Source organism: Strigops habroptila, chromosome 4 (assembly GCF_004027225.2).
Source record: "Strigops habroptila isolate Jane chromosome 4, bStrHab1.2.pri, whole genome shotgun sequence".
NCBI classification, from domain to species: Eukaryota; Metazoa; Chordata; class Aves; order Psittaciformes; family Psittacidae; genus Strigops; species Strigops habroptila.
Window position 1 is genome coordinate 27755444 of NC_046358.1, and position 16951 is coordinate 27772394.

Consider the following 16951-nt stretch of genomic DNA (forward strand, 5'->3'; position numbering starts at 1 on the left):
AGTCCTCTTGCTAAGTCAGCAGAGAAACCAGGCTGATGGTAGCAAAGTTTTACACATATAGCTTTTACTCACTATTCTTTGTCAAGCCACTGTTTTGTATGTGTCCCAGAGCCTGAGAGAAAGGTACCATAAATGCCTACATATGAATTTCCTTGAATAGGCACTGAGTTCACCTTCAAATAATAATTAAATGGAAGAAAACATTGTGCTGAAATAAAATGACAAGTCATATTTGAACTGTCTTAAAATTCATTGCTCAGGTATTTTCTAGGGTACTGGGCGTTAGCGTATGATTTATGGACACTGTATACTGCAAGGTCTAGTTTCAGTAGCAGGAGCAAGGTTTTGAAAGTTGTTTAACAAAATGAGACAGATGCTTGCAAGAGGAAAACAGTAAGGCTTTCTTAAGGAGGGCAGTAAGTGAGAGTGGGGCTGTGGTGAGTGTGTCCCATGGTGCTCAAAGGGAAGAAGAAGGTATGCATCTTTGGTGCAGTTCGTTGACGTCAAACCAGTTAAGCTCTGCAAAAGGTGTCAACCCCTAAGAAGTGCCATTTGAAAAGGAATATGGTCTTCATCAGGAAGACCTAAGAATGTCATTGAAGGCAGTTGAAAGACAAACTTCAAAATAGTGGAAAAGCAAGGAAAAGACAGCCATACTTAGACTGATTATCTCTTCCACTGACTGAATGTTGATGTTTATCAACAACAGGATCAGCATCTACCACTGAGCACCACTGTCCAGGTCTTCAGTCACCTCTAACTAAAGCCCAGCGTCCCCTTGTGTTGCTTAGCCTCTATGCCTAGTCATCTCCCAGTGGTGAATCCTTGGACTGAGGTTGCAGATGATCTACTAATGACAATTTAAATACCCTGAGCAATCTTTCTGCAAAGGATCCCATTTTTTAACTGTCAAGAAATGAGTTCATGGAAGCACTGAATGGTTGAGGTTGGAAGGGGCAACTTGAGATCCTCTGGTCTAAACCTCTGCTTTAACAGTCAACTACAGCAGGTTGTCCAGGTCACTGTCCACCTGGGTTTTTAATATCTCCACAGATGGCGAGTCCACAACCTCTCTGAGTTCTTGTTAGTTTTATTGTGTTCTTTCAAAACTATCACTATTTATTAAACTGAATGTAGCCTTGCTTGATGAAAACTGAGTGCTAGTACAAGGAAAATCAGTTGTTCTTCCAAACAGTGTTGAAGTCTGGGTGTTGGTTGTGCAACGATTTCCAGGGTAGTATATATGAGATAAACCTCAGTTTTAAGTAAAATAACAAAAATATTTCTGCTACTAATTAGCAGGTTCATTTGACAGATCAAGGGCTGAGAAGTAAAGTGGATGAAATAGCCTTTTATTTGGAGAGATGGCTGAGCCAACCCACATGGGTGATGCTGTGCAACAGTTTGCTTTGCTGTTGCCTGTGCAGTATATGTTGGTCAGATAAGCAGGAGGATCTGCTCTTCAGTGCTGTCAGTCTGGGATTTTTATAATCACTACATGTTTGCATACCTTTTATAGGGCAGGATTTTTCTGTCTCTTTGAAGTTATACCAAAATCACATTCTGCTAGGGAGAAAGTTTGCTGTCATAAATGGGTAAAATGTTTCTCGTAACTGGGAATACTGGAAGCCTTCAGGAGACTTTAGTCTTTAGCATAAAACAAGTGGCCCAAGTGTTTCACAGAATACTCTCCTATGGATCATTTTTCACTTGTTCACTCATAATTTGTGGTATATTGACAAAGATGCCAACGGAACTCTGTAGAGCATAGGTCTATCCTGTGATCAATTAACTTTTCACTGTGACCCGTAACAAACTTGCCACTTTTCTGTTTTCTGCTGCAGATGACGGTATCACATTGAATGGGCAGAAATCTTGCAATAGGTTCAAGTATTGTACAGTCACTGCCTCTGTGCAACTCTGTAATAGCCATGGGTGGGTTTTACAGGCTCATGCCAGAATATAATGCTCATGCTGGTCTAATTGTGTTGGTTGAAATATTCCTGATTTACTCCAGCACAAATAGAAGATATAAGTGGATACTAGAGCTTTGAAACATATAGGAGAGTTGCCAGGTTTACCACGAGTTTATTATTACTTTTTTTCTTGAAGCCATAACTTCTGAAGAAATCTGAATAAATATGAGATCAGGGTTCTCTTCACTGACTAGTCTAAAAACTGACTTCAAACTCAAGGCTCTTACATACTCAAGGTCCTACAAGGCAAAAAAAGAAAAGTTTTCTTAGAAATTCATTAAATTCTTAAGCCAATCATAGTTTTTACAAGCTGACACAAGGGCATTTGTGGCTGACCTTGCTGGTGAAAAGCCACAGCTGTGGCTGAGACGTACCCAGCACAGTGTGTAGGGACATTTAAATAAAGTTTTTGGCTTGTACCTGGGATGTTTGAGCTTAGGACTGTGTTTGTTACAGCCTGCAAGAACTCAGCAGCACCCTGGGGTGTCTGGGACAATCTCTCTTATGACTCAGAGGAAAATGTAGCCATGGTAGTAGGGCGGGGGTGTAGATCCATTACTCCATTACTCTGTATCACCCAGAAATTCCCTCTACACAATGAGAATCCCATAGGAACCTGATGGGTACTTTTATTGCCCCCTTTTGCTTTCCATAAAAGATTTGCAGTGCATCTGGAGTAAAAGCAGTAAAGCCTGATTTCTCTAGTGGCTGAACAACTGCAGCTCCCAATGGGCTTAGTGGACATGGTGGATTTGCAGGAGCTCTAAAACCCTAAAAGTTAGAACAAGAAAGCCAGAAAAGTATGGGAAAGCCCCAGAAGTTCTTACATACCCTGCACTGCCCCAGGCAGCTCTGCTCGAACTCATTCTGCTCTTCCTCAGGGTGACAAGAAGCCAAATCTGGCTGTGGAGCAGCTAAGCACTAGTCAGTCTTCTATCCATCACATGCATCCAGCCACCTTCAAGAGGATTGGGACTGTTCAGCACACCTCTCAGCTCTGTGTCCATGCCTAATTGGTCCCCAGTCTCTGACCTTCTTTTTTGCAGAGTTTTTTTTCCTGCATCACACCCACATTGCCCTAAATTTGACCATGCAGAAGATACCCCTTCCCACTGGACCTTTCAGCACACTTCTGGCCAGCAGCCTTGGCTTGGTGCTACCTTTGGCTCCTCTAATTCATGGCTTCTACCAATTTTGACTTTGCCTGGCTCTAACCTGGAGTTTTGTGTGCAGAGACCCTGGGGAAAGGTAGAGCTCAGAGAACAGCAGGAGCTGCGCTCAGACATGCTTCCTCCTGTCAGCCAGAGGTAATGAGGCATCTGCCCATGGCAGTGTTATTTCCTACTGTAATCTGTGCATTAGTTTCACACCTTTGTGTAATTAGTCACAACTAGGTATGCAGACAAGATCTCAGCTGTTCCATGCCCTAGTTCAGAGCACGTGTTGATAAAGGAAGGCTCAGGGATCCTTGTCCTCACAAGCTGGTTTCATGGGTCCCCACCGCTGTGAAGGGAGGTCAAATCACACACACCCCTGCCTTGCTGTGCTATTTGCTGCCATGCAGCCACACTGCCCAGGGGGGTGAAAGGGTGCAGGCAGGGTCCCTCTTTGCAGAGCTGCGATGCTTCTCAAGTGCACATGGATCACTCGCAGCCACCCTCAAGCCCATTGCAGCTGTGCTGCCACCAATTGTGTGGCTGCACAGTCTGATTTCTGCTACCTCTGCACCTTCTCTGCACCCCCCATACTTACTGCTAAATATTTATCATGCTGTGGGGTTGCTAAGCAGCACACAGCTCCCAGCTCAGGAGAGCCTTACCAGGAAGGCGAGACATGCAGTAGGTCAGCATGGGCAGAGCTTTGGGTGGGAGAAGGAGTGGTCCTGCTCTGCCACATGCTTACCTCTTTCTGACTCTGGTGTCCCCTCTGTCAGCAGAGTCTGTGTCAGTGACCACTCCCTACAGTATGGCTGGGCTGGAGAACAATGCTTCTGATTTGGCTTGGAGAGTTATTGGCTCAATGTCCATGTCAGCATTTGTGGAAATGAGCATAGCAGCATTCATTCCTTAAGCTAATGCAAGGTGATGGAGTGAAGCAATAACAGGGTCTGATCCCAGCTGTGTGCAGGGCAACAGTGGGAAAATAGGGTTATTCCTCATTCTGGCCTTTAAAAAGAGGCCATGCAAGGAGGCAGAGAACAGGTGCCACCTTTGGTGTCTGCTTCTAGAGGCAGTAGCATGAAACTTTGTGAAAGATGTTAATACTCCTAAGCAGCAGGAACTGCAGGCTAACCTGGTTCTTCCCTTCAGTTGCTCTGAGTCCTGGGAAGCAAGCTGAACTGAAATCCTTCCTCAGAAATTGTGCCCAGTTACAATTGTCTGAAGCCAATTGCTCCCAAAATCTCTCCCAAAAAGCTAATTGTTCTCTAAAGCCAAATAGCTCCTAAACCACACAAAACCAAATCTTTGTGTAGACATCAAGGTGTGCAGGACTTGCTGGTTGCTCTGCCTCTGCATGGACTTGCCCCGTTTGCATGCCTAGAGCATGGGAAACCTGGGACCACCCTGTGCAGTCCACTTAGAGTGGGTTCGCATTTGTCATGCAAAGAGCAGGGTCTGGCTCTGCGTGCTCTTCTTTGTGAGTGGAGGAAGTCAGAAGCAGCCGCTTGGAAATTGGTGGTCTTACTGTAGTAGGTGTCAGAGACAGATTGCCTCAAATGCAAAGTGATTTAGATTGTTGCAAAGGTCAGTTCATTTTACAAGTTTTTATTTTCTTCTCAGCTCCCTGCATTTATTTGTGTTGCAGACACTTCTATTAAAGATGTTTCTGTAACAGAAAATCTGCAGAAATTTTGGTTCATCTGCACAAAAGTTAATCATAACTATTTAAATAATTTTGTGAAATTCTATTTAAATGATTTAGCAGTAGCCTTGTTCTTCTGCATGGATCAAGTCCATCATTCAAGTTGTTGCCTGTGTTTGCAAGGGATCAAATAGCAAGGTAGTTATCTACATTCAGCAAGAAATCTGGGCACAAAGTAGCACAGAAGATCAACTTTGTTCAGGGGATGGAAAAGTCCATTGCCTAAACTGGCAATATCTACAGTCACTTGGCTGGTGAGAGACATACTGTCCTTCTCAGACAGCAAGGGAGCAGTGAAGAGCAGCCCTTGCTCATCTCCTCTCCCTGCCCTTTATTATTCCAACTCCACATTTTTCCAGCACTGATGCCCACCCTGACCTTGAGCACAGGACATCAACAGCCAGCCAGTTTACAGGCATGGTATTCCTGCACCTTTTCCCACCTCCACTTTCCCATCTAGTATTGATATATTTTTGCAAGGACAGCTTCTATAAATGTCTTCTACTGGCCTCACTGTAGCTGAGCAGAAGCAGGTAGGTAGTTGTCATGTCGTATTCAATGTATATGTTTAGAAGTGTTGACTGTAGAAAAAAAGCAAGATATTGATCAGGATTGTACAGCTGGGCTCTTGAAAACTCTGTTTCTCAAGATTTCCTAATTAATGTTTGTCAAGCACTTTGAAGGTAGAAAGCATGAGTAGTGATAGGTGTTGTTCAGTCTGTTTCAGGAGGACTGGAGAATTTTAAAGGACTAAGAGGAAGGTCTCATTGGGCTTCCACTGGTGGTTTTGTATTTCTGAGCGGCAGATAAGCAGAGGAGTGTTTGTTGCCTTCATGCCAGCCCCTGTGAGAATATGCATGTCTCACTTTTGTGTGGGTCACAGATGTGCGCAAAAATGAAAGATCAAACATGCATGTTCATTCAGCTCGTGGCACAAAAGCCCTGGAATTGTGCATGCTCCAGTTTGGGGGCAGCCTTAAATTTTTGTCCAGCATTACACAAGCTCCATGACTTTGATTTAGTCAGACACATAATGCCACTACTGCAGTAATGCATCCAGTCTGCGCTTTTCTGGAGAACGCTCACAGAACGGCTCCAGGAAATGGTATTCTCTTCCCCTTCCTGACCTGCATGAAATGGTGGGGGAGGGGGGGCAAGTAGGAGAGTGTACTGCTTTCATTACCAGCAGTTACCCATTCCCAGCCACCACCCAGGCCCGGGTGCCATAGTAGAGCAACTCACCCTGTGTCCAGCTCTGACCATAGGTATTTCCTTGATAACTGAGAATCAATCCTAGGGAAACTGAGGCTGCACCTGAAGTTCAGTGGAAAGATTTCTCCTGTTACACTGGTTGTTTCAGTTCCCTGGAGCAGTCAATATTCCATCTTTGATGCTTCAGGATGGCAGCCTAGACATCTGAGTAACATGGAACTGGAACAAGATGCTTGGGTCACTCTGTCACCGATATTGTGGGCACTGTGGCATTTGATCCTTTCCATAAGCATATCAGTCTCCTTCTTGAAGCTGTGTAGTTTTCCATTTCTCCCCTTTTCCCTCCCGCAGCAGTCCCAGTTCAAACTGTTATTCTTCTGAGAATAAAAGAACCTTTTTTGGCATCTCCAGCCTAAATTTACCTATGGCTTCTTCCCATTTCTTCCTTTCAAATGCCCTTTTCCTTTTCTGGAGTTCCCTGAGACCAATCCCATCCCCTCTTTCTTTTCATTAGACTAGATTTTTCAAGCTTGTTTATTGTCTTCTATGAGAAATTAGGACAGCAATTTGATCTGGCTACTCTGTAAATTATAGATGTGTTAGGGCAGATCATACCTAATGCAATAGAGTTACATATGGTCCCAGTTATCTGGGTGCTACATATATGTTGAGAATCCCAGGCTATTTCTGCATTGCTCAGCATGAACTGAGCTCCACAAACGTACCTAAGCTGCCTACACTGCTCTGTAGCGGGACAGGCCTTTGAGGAGCAGGAGCGTGCCCAGCTCACCCCCAAAGGGCACTGCCAGTGCATAGCGCACTGCCAGGCACGGCCTTGGCCACCCTCCAGACGTCTTTTGGCTTTGTTCAAAGCAGGGTGCCTTCATTCCATGCATGTAATGTCTTTTTTTCCATTTAGAGGCTTTTTGCCAGGCTGGAAGGCTGGTAACATGAGCTCATTTTTTACATTAGGCCCATTCATTTTTTTCCTTTTGTCATCAAAACATATTGACAATGTATTCCACGCTGAGAACGCCCGACAGATAATGGCAGCTGTAATATCCCTCCAGTCAATAAAACCTTTTAAAGCTCATTATAGGGAATGCAAAGAATGGGTTGTAATGTGAGGGGTCACTGAAAGTACTTTTATCAGTTATGTCAGTTAATAGACCAGTATCCTAAAAATAAAGCTGCTTCTCTTCCTTAAGGTTGTTTTTGTGTAGAAGCATAATTCTGAAGTTAGCTTAATTGAAAACCTAGTAGGAAATGTGATTGCATCACCTTAGTCTCCCAGGACAGATCTTCCTCTGTAACATCAGAACAGATACTCCTGAAGTCCAGCAAAGTCTGTTGAATTACTCTGATTTTGCACTGCTGCCAATAAACGAAGACTAAACCCCACTTCTTAAATTTCTTATGTGGCTCAGCAATCTACTGCAATTACTTTCAATCTGAACAGGCCAAATCCTCCCTTCAGATACATAGTCAAAGGGGGAAGTTAGAATGTGACTCTCTTTCCATGACTCTGAGAAGTCTCTCCAGACAAATGTCCTTCTTTAACATGAGTCTCGTATGTCTGGGCCATAGTACCAGATTGGCCAGCCCAGGTTAGTCATTAGGCAAGGCTTGTTGTGGTCAGCTACATATAAATTTGATGGCTATGTCCCAGAAAGCAACTGTTGTCAGTGCACTGAGCCCCTCTAGCAGGGGTCCTGTTCACAAACCAGTCTTAGAAAGTCAGTTCACTTCTCCCACCAGATGCTATCAAAGGAAGTGATTCACCTCCAGTGGCTGGTGGCCAGCATGAATCAAACAGCTGTTTGATGAACGTCCCCAGTACTGAGATGCAACCAGCCTCCATTCACATTCTCTATGTTCTTATAAACATTCAGGTTATTCGGAGAGGTGGTCTAGTTATTGAATAACATTACAAAATTCATTCTTTCATTCGTTCCCCATATCTGCTATATAAGGATGTTTTTGAATTACATCCTTACATTACATTACATGAAAATCTTTCATTTTTGTGTGACTGTAGCCCACATACCATCTTTTCTGGGCTTCCAGCAGTAAAGTCTAGCCAAGAGCTCTAAACATAGCTCCCACAGGTACTGCCAGCATCCTAGCTTAGGAGATAAAGCTGAGTGAAAATAGATTTACAGATACTTATCCTGTTTCTTGGGCAACTTTTGTAACCCAGGAAGATGCTGCTGCAGCTGGATCTCTACTGGTATATAACTAGCTTGGCTATTTCTGCTGTGTGCTGGGGGCACATCAAGACAAACCACTCCTATGAAGCGAATCAGTGTGTCGCAGGAGACCCAAGTTTATTGAAAATAAACCTCTCCAGTGAAGACAGGCTGAGACAGTTGGGGTTTTTCAGCCTGGAGAAGAGTAGACTCTGGGAGACCTTATAGCAGCCTTTCATTACCCAAAGGGTAGTACCCAGAGGGGCCTACAAGAAAGCTGTAGAGAGACTTTTTACAAGGGCATGTGGAGATAGGCCAAGGGGTAATGGCTTCAAACTGAAAGAGGGTAGATTTAGATTAGATGTAAGCAAGAAATTCTTCACTATGAGGGTGGTGAGGCACTGGAACAGTTCACCCCAAGATGTTGTGGATGCCACATCCCTGGAAATGTGCAAGGCCAGGTGCGACGGGGCTTTGAGCAACCTGGTCTAGTGGAAAGCATCCCTGCCTGTGGCAGTGGGGGTGGAACTAGATAATCTCTAAAGTTGCTTCCAACCCAAACTATTCTGTGATTCTATGAAAATCATTAATTTTTATGTGTTAATAGCTAATGAAATATTCACTGATATGGAGAAGAGCTTTGAAGTCATTGCACATAGAAGCAATGCATCTTCAGCTCTCTGATTTTCTGATTTGCCTCTTCCCTTCTGCCACTTTGCCCCAGGGATCAGCAGGCACACAAGTGACCTGACACATGCCACCACTGACGCAGGAGGGGCAAGCTGCAGTGGTGCTCGATGATCTTATTCTCCTCAAAGCTTCAATAAGCTTATAAGTAACAAGGCATAATAAAGTCCTGATTAAATGAAAAGTCTGCTCATCTTTTGTTTGAATAGTCATATATAGAGATTTTCTTAAGTATGTGCAAGTGAGACATGAGGTGAAACCCTCCCCTAGTACCCTATCACACAACTACCTTACAGACAGGAGGTCTACACCAAATTTACACCAGTAGCCAAAGCTGGCAGGAAGAGTTTTGTGAAATATACAGAGTTTTGTTACTAGACATAATAAAAAGTCAAAACCTGTGTTTCCTCTAGGAAGTTTTCTAAAGAGAGAACATACATGCAAATTATGTTTGAATGTGCATTGTTATGTTGACCTTTACACAGGGCTCTGCAGAGAACTGGTACAAGCCAATATGACAAGCCAATATGAATTTCTTTTGTAAATAAGATTTATAATGTGATCAGAACTTCATCTGAAATTTAAGCTTGACATGTGAAATACACTATTAAGTGGTGGTTTAATGCTTTCTTGATTTTAGGACTCATGCAAATTAATGCATGCATGGTGGAGAGGTCATTATGGACTCTGACGCATGATTTCAGGCTTGTACTAAGCTGTACAGAGTTGCATGTTGCTTTCATTCGCAGACGTTTGGCATGAAGAGCACACCAATTTGTTTGCTAAACATCAAAGCACAATGTGTAGCAAATCATACTGTAAAGCAATGCAAAGCACTTCTTAGCAAACAGCCTGTTTCGCCTGCCACCAAGTAAGTATGTCACAGATATGAATAGTTCCCTATTCATTCCTTCACTAATTTGAAACATCCCTTTTACAAATGAAACCCTGGAATGGAAATGCATAAATACATGGCTATAGCACTTTGTCTGAGAGGGGGCTTGGAGTATTGCACATAGGAAGATCATGCATAACCTAGCTCATCAGGCAGAAAGGGGGATAAAAGGGTTCCCCTTGGTGGGTAAGAAGAAAACTTGTATGCTTGGATCTCAACAGTCAATGAAATTTGAGGTAGAAAAGAGCTAGTGACACACAGAGCTAGTGGTACAGAAAGAGCTACTGCCGTAATGCAAAAGGGCAGTTGAAAAATCACAGCAGGCCAAAATGACACTGCATTTTTAAATACATAGGTCAGTTTCAATCAGTATGCACTGTGACAAGTGCATACAAGTCTGCCAAGCCATGCTTCCAAAGCATGTTAGTGCCAGTGGTGGAGTAGCACCAGCAACCTCTGCCAGTGTCTGCAGAGAGGTCTCACCATCTTAGGAGAGTCTACAAACTGCCTAGGTCTGTGCTGGGAGACCAGGCTGGGGAAGGAAAAGAGCAAACAGCTGCTCTTGGGGAAGAGAAGCTGAAACAAAAAAGGGGGAGGAAAGGAAAAAAGATTTTCAGGAGAAAAGAAAGCCAGTCTTGAAAGCAGTTCTAGAAAAAAAGAAAAACATAGATAAAAATGAGAGGAAGACATTTGTTAACATGAAGAAAGAAGAGGAAGGCTAGACAGGGAAAGAAAATGGAACTGAAAAGAATAAGAGAAGTATTGCCATCAGATTCTCCATTCCTCTTGTCAGGGTCGTGGCAGGTTGGATGGGTGCTTTACAATGTCATGAAAGACAGACACAGGATCTTGTGACAGATACAGACAGGCACAGCATGTTAATGGCTGAAAAATGGTTCAACAAACCCTTAGTCTCAACAACTCTTAGTCCCTCCTTCCTTTCATCTCCATTCTCTAACAGCTGTAATCATGGCTAATACTAACAAACCTTAACTCTTACTAGCTGAAAAGACACATACATACCACAATCAGAAATTTTCTTTGAGATTACAAGCCAAACATATTTATCTTCCTGTAATTCTCCATAAATGTTTCATTAATACTTTGCTGAAATTAAATGTTGTTAACCATTTTTTATTAATTGTTGTTTGTTTTGTTAAACAATGTCAAGAACAATAGCATAGACTGACTGTTGTATTACATTTATCTAGTCCTTTTTCTGCTCTCAGAAGCACCTTAAACTCAAGGCACTAATGTCTGAAATATCTGTGCGGAAAGCACAAAACTTTTTCCTCCTCCTATGCTTAAAGCTTCAGCTTTAAATAAAGGTCATACCACTTTTGAGAAGTTTTGGGGGAACACCTAACATAAAATTATGTTCAGGTCTCCCTTTTCAGAGTCACGTTAAAATCCCAAATAAGACGATTTTGCTCCGTGATGTGGAGATACTTGTTAGTTTTCTGTTCTTGTTGGGCATTTCCTGAATTGTCTCACAATTAGTGGTTACCAAATGGTTACCAGTGGCCACCAAACAGAATTAAAAAGGTGGTTGGTACAGGGGGGGCTGGTAGATTACAGCAGGTAATTTCAGTCACTAACAGATTCAGAAACTAAGTTAGTTTCAGTCACTAACTCAGACACCTAGAACATGGACATATGTGTCCAAGCTAGCAAACTAGCCTTTCTTCACAGACAATACAGAGAAACACACATGCCTTGGGCGCAAAGCACCTGACTTATTTTGGGTATCCACTTTAAGCTGTTCTGAACTGTGTTTTAAAAATACCCATTCCTCTCCATTGACTGTGAAAATAATCTGGAATGGTCACCACAGATTTACATATCTACACTGGTCAGATGCATCGTCTAGTGACCAAACACAATGGTTTTATGATGACTGGTGAGTGAGTTGGGTCCTCAGCAGACACAACTGGTCATCATCTCAGCCTGAATGATGTGGTGCTTTGAGGAGAAGGGCCCAGGACTGCCCCAAGGCAGAGCCTGACCCAGCAACCCAGTGTCTGTCCCAGGGATGAAGGTGGTGGTGGAGGGGTCTCCTTCTAGCAGCCTTCATCTCATGCAGCTTGCACACCGTATCTATACGCAGACTAGCACGGGGAGACCAGCTGCCTATTATGAGGCCTTAGGACCAGACCTCTCACTTTCCTGGTGGGCACTGAGGCTTGACAAAATTTAACTGCTGGTTTGGCCTTTGTTCAGAAAGGGAAAAATAGACAGTATTATATGTCCTTGCTTTCAATCTGTATTGACAAAGAAGATGTTTATCTCTGTCCTTTCTTCTCCTCCCGACCCTGCCTATACATCACCGAACCTGGGATCACCCAAGGAAACCAATGAGAAAAGAAGAGAATGGAACCAGTCAGGCTGAATATGCAATGACCTCATCCCAAAACAACAAAACAGTTGATAACAATGCGGTTGTATAATCCCCAAAACCCCACCGAGGCGCAGGAGGTGGTAAACTTTCAAAGCACACACTCGGAGTATGCAAGGTGGGTGAAATAAGGCAACGAATGGAGTTCTGTGGCCAAGGACTTGATTTCAGAAATAGTGCACGCATCTGTGATTCAGAAGAGTAAAGCAGGCTGCTCTACAGGTTTGCTGCTTCTCCAAAGAGAGGGTAAACTTGCCCACCCAGGCTGCCTGGAGAAAAGGCCTCACAGAGGCCCAAGCATTGCATGCTGCATCTCGTGAAAGCTATGTCACGATGCCTCCCGCTTTTTCTTCTCTTCCCCCGCACTTTTCAGTGTGAATCAAGTGTCCAAAAAAAGCTGCTGAGATAAGATCTTTTGTTGAAGAGAACGTGGTCTGCCAGAGTGGCAGCAGCTTATTATAAATGGGTCTGAGGGACAAGGGTGCACGGTGTCACCTACATGCTTCTCCAGCCTGTGCAGTTTTGTACGCTTATAATTCATTCTTATTATTTCATTATTAAAAAGGGAACAAAGGTTTCTGTAAAGCCATCAAGCAACCAAAAATTGCATGAACTTGTGACTTGCCCCAGGAGATTCATCTGCAGTGTGGTGACTATGCAATTTCCATGGCTGAAGACTTTGCAGGCAAAAGAAATCAAAATGTAAGATTTTAGCAGTTAGCATTGCTATGGAAAGAGATATTATTAAGTGGTGCTTTGAACGTTATTACTTCATAATCATCCTCCATTTTTGCATCACACTTTATTTTTTATCTTTAAAAAAGTTTTTCCATTGTGAAATTCTACATGTTTCTCTGTGTTTGGATCATGCTGATTCCCCAGGGAAACACCTGCAGGAAAGATCTTGTTTACATCTTGACTTGAGTATTTTGGGCGGGATTGTGTTGAAAGGACTAGCAGTGCTTTCAAGTCCTCTTCATGCACTGATCAGTGTTGTTTCCTGAAAGTGTTGAGTCTCCTGAACTGACTCACCAAGGACACTGTAGTTCTGCCTTGGAGGACCACTTTTGAGGGTCTGGTAAGCTGGTTGTGCCCATGTTAACTCAGTCTCTGAGTCCCCTGGGCAGAGACTGCCGATTGTGCCAAATTCAGCATACTAGTTTAGTGTTCTACTTTCCGTGACGTGGATTGCAGACTACTTACAGCAAAGCTGAATCCACCCAAATTCATTTCACATAAGATCTCAGGTTAGACTTGCTAAATAACCCTTAGGATAAAGGCAGTGAGACTAGCCAAGATGCTGGTCTTTCCACACCTCCTGAAAACTTTCCTTCGTGTCACACCTCCACGTCTAAGTCTCCATTTACCTCTGTGCTGAAAGTAGTGATGCAGTGAAAGACAGATTTCCACCCTGGCTTCTTGTCTGGACATTAAGCTTCGATACCACTCAGTCTCCGTGTCTGTGAGTAACTCCCAGGTGCCGACCCAGTCTCACTCCAGGACATGGCTGTGCCCTGGCTGTCACATCCCTCAGTACTGCAACACACCGATACTTTCAGTTTTGTATAAGGATGTGCCTGAACTGCAGAAAACCAGACCTTGATTTTGAACGCATTCCTGTCTGCGGTTGGTCTGTTGCTGGGATGTAGAGTTTGGCCTGATGGTAGAGGAAGACAATGTTCTGCAGACCTTCCCCAAAATAGCTCCAGGATGTTCAAATCAGCAGTTTCAGCTCAGGCCCATCTGTAGTTTTCTATTACCTATTGAACAATAGGGTGTATGTAAATGTAAGTATCTTTTCAATGATAAAATGAAATGCTGCTATATAGTGCTGTTGAGGAATTTATGGAGTTATTAATTTAGCTTTTTAGTCTGTCATCACTATGTAGAAGTTTAGCTACATAAAATTATTTTTTAAAGATTAGACTTTCTTGAGAAGTGAATGAAATTACAAAAGTGAAAGGGAATAAGTAACCCTTTGCTTGAGAGTATGATCATTCCCTGCCATATTCATGTTGTGTGCTTGCACAAGACACAGTGATATGTTTTTAGATCCAAAGTGGGATTAAAACAGCAGAATTCACACTATGAGTCTAGTATCCCAAATGTTGATTGCCTAAAGCACTTAGCCCCTAAATACTGTAATAAAAATATCACAACTATATTTCAGGAATATATTTTAAGCTATAGCGTTTATTTTGGTGTAGTTACTTACGTTTGCCCTTCTGTTTTTCACTCCAGTTGTTTCTGCCTAAATGTGGCATAGTTTGAGACTGGTTGCATGTTTAGCTGAGAGTATGAAGTATGAGTGCAGATGAGTTTAGCATGATACGCTCAGGATTAGAACTTTCTCCTAAAGGTTGTTGATTTTATTTATTTCGTAATACAGCTTTAAAGGCATGTTCTGTAATGCCAAAATCACAAAAGGGATTTGTAGCTCATTGTCTATCAAAATGTGTCTGGTTTTGCAAGAAACAGTCTAATGAGGTGGTCACTGGGCACTGTCTGATTTTCAGTTATGTCAATGGTAAAATGTCCTCGCTAGAGAAAACCCTGGAGCATGACATAACACAAAAAAAACCACCCCAGGTCCCCTGAGGTTCTCCTCAGGAGAACATAAACAGTAAAACTCCATGGAGAGCAGGGAGGCAGGACATTTCAAGGAGCAGCAGATGAGGACTAGGATCTATTTTCAGCTCTGCCACTGATCAGCTGTTTGCTAGCAAGTAATTTTGCCTCTCTATGCCTCAATTTACCCATCCGTATAATCAAGATAAAAATACCAGCTCTGTGGCAGTATTTTGAGAGATATAGATGTAGCTTATTTGCATAGGCAGATACGCACTATCCTTATATCCAGCCTGCTGATATTAAATAAATGTATTTGGGTTCATAATCACCATAATATTTCTTAAACAAACATTCTCCAGTGTGCTTTTGTAATCTGTTGGCCACAGAAGAGCAGCAGTGGACAAGCTGAAAGCTGCTTCTCTGATTGTCCAGAGCCTTTGCTCTCAGCACTGACACAGCTGCACGGCAAATCTTGCACACGGTAGTTTTGCCTTTAGATTCCTGCCTAAGTACAGTTGACTACATTGCACCAAAACGTAAGGTGATCTACAGAAAGGCACTTGGAAAAGCATACTGGAAGCAGATGCAAGTCCTCAAAAAAAAAGAGGCTAGAACAGCAGTGTCACTGGGGAACGATTTCTCAAGTTTGCTGATGTGGTTTAAGGTTGTGTTTAACACTCTACAGACTACTCGCAAAAGTTTTATAAAAGAGGCTTCTGTGCTTCTTTAATGAACTGTAATTAAATACAAAGGGAAAGGAACAGGCTTGATGGATAAGGGCTTAACTAAGCAGTGGCACTGGATCTGGGGAATTGGCAAACCAAAATGCAGCTTTACAAGCATTTCGAGTTTCTTTTTAGCCACCAAAATATCAGGGGTGGAAGGGTCCTGCATAGCTCCATTCACAAAATAGCCAGATCCTCAGCAGATGCAAAGGTGGCCAGTTTCTATGCAGAAGCTAACTGCTCTGCTCTGACCATCACCAGACAGACTCAGCACACTGCTGTGTTCAGTCTGAGGAAGAACATCAACTCAATTTCTTCTCAAGGATCACCACTAACAGACACAGGCAGGGAATGCACTTTAAGGGCCTAAGCTGCAAAGTGTTGAGTTTTTTCAAGCTTCAGCAGCACCAGGAAGGTGGAGCTGAAGCCCCAGCCCTGCCACCCTTCCTATCTCAGACCCAACACAGCGGTGTGCCCAGGAAAGCAACTCTGCCTTGGATAGATGCTACAAAAACAGACATGGAAGGAAAGGGGAAAGATCTATTAAGTATAAGATATAAATATATTGATATGTATCTATACAGAGACCTAATTGTCCAGTCTTGCATGCCATATGGTCACAGCATGTGAAGCGAGTGTGGGCCTTCTGCTCCAACCAGGTCATGACCATAGATGCTGCCAAACAATGGAGAATCAGGCATATGGTAGATATGTATTTACAATACTCCCTGCACCTGTACAAACAAAAATATATAATTTTAAACTGCAAAATAGTGTGTTTAAATCAGTGCATGAATGTAAATATTCTAAGATCTGCCTTCTTGACTGTGTACCACATGTACAGATGAAAACGAATATTGTTTATAAGAAATCTGTATCAGTGGTTAAATGACTAAAGAGAAAAAAAATATCAGAATTAATGTTGTCATGTTTCTCAAACAAGCCATTAATGTATATTTAGTATTTAAGGATATTGCTCAATAAGTATGTTCCGTACCAAAAACTGTGTTGCATATACAGATTGTGCAGTACCCTATTTTAAAAAGGCACCATAATTAATTTTTATTTTAAATAAAAATGTACTTGTAAAAAGTTTCCTGTGTCCTGTTGGTTATAACGTTGAGAATAGTCTACAATGTTGACGAGAAACATTGAAGGGAAGAATGGTTTCAGGGTCTTTTACTGCCCAAATTAATTCTGCTTCTTGAAATACTTTCTGTTCTGGTTTTGGAGAAACTTCTGGCTGCTGCTCACACCTGTGTCTGTCTGGGTTTTGGTTCTGTCTCGCCTAACCCTGCAGTTTTAGTCCCAGATACGTGCACTGCTGGTGCTTCATAAGTGAAGGAATTGCACGCATACATTCCTGCAGGACCCAAAGCTCAAGAAACCCCTTCTTTTTATGCCAAAAGTGCTGCAAGTTTCCCTAACAACATGCTCTA

At 42.7% G+C, this 16951-nt stretch overlaps 1 protein-coding gene across 2 annotated transcripts in view; it reads left to right on the forward strand.

Annotated features, from left to right (window-relative positions):
- PRIMA1 (proline rich membrane anchor 1) overlaps positions 1 to 16604 on the forward strand; it is a 48763-nt gene extending 32159 nt beyond the window's left edge. Inside the window, exon 4 of one of the 2 annotated variants that reach the window (XM_030484584.1) lies at positions 12169 to 16604. In XM_030484584.1, the coding sequence (XP_030340444.1) occupies positions 12169 to 12268 (100 nt within the window). In that variant the 3' untranslated portion in view covers positions 12269 to 16604. Of the gene's footprint in view, positions 1 to 8963; positions 9268 to 12168 lie in introns of those variants that run through there. The other variant, XM_030484586.1, reaches the window with a different exon arrangement.
- The last annotated feature ends 347 nt before the right edge of the window (positions 16605 to 16951 follow it).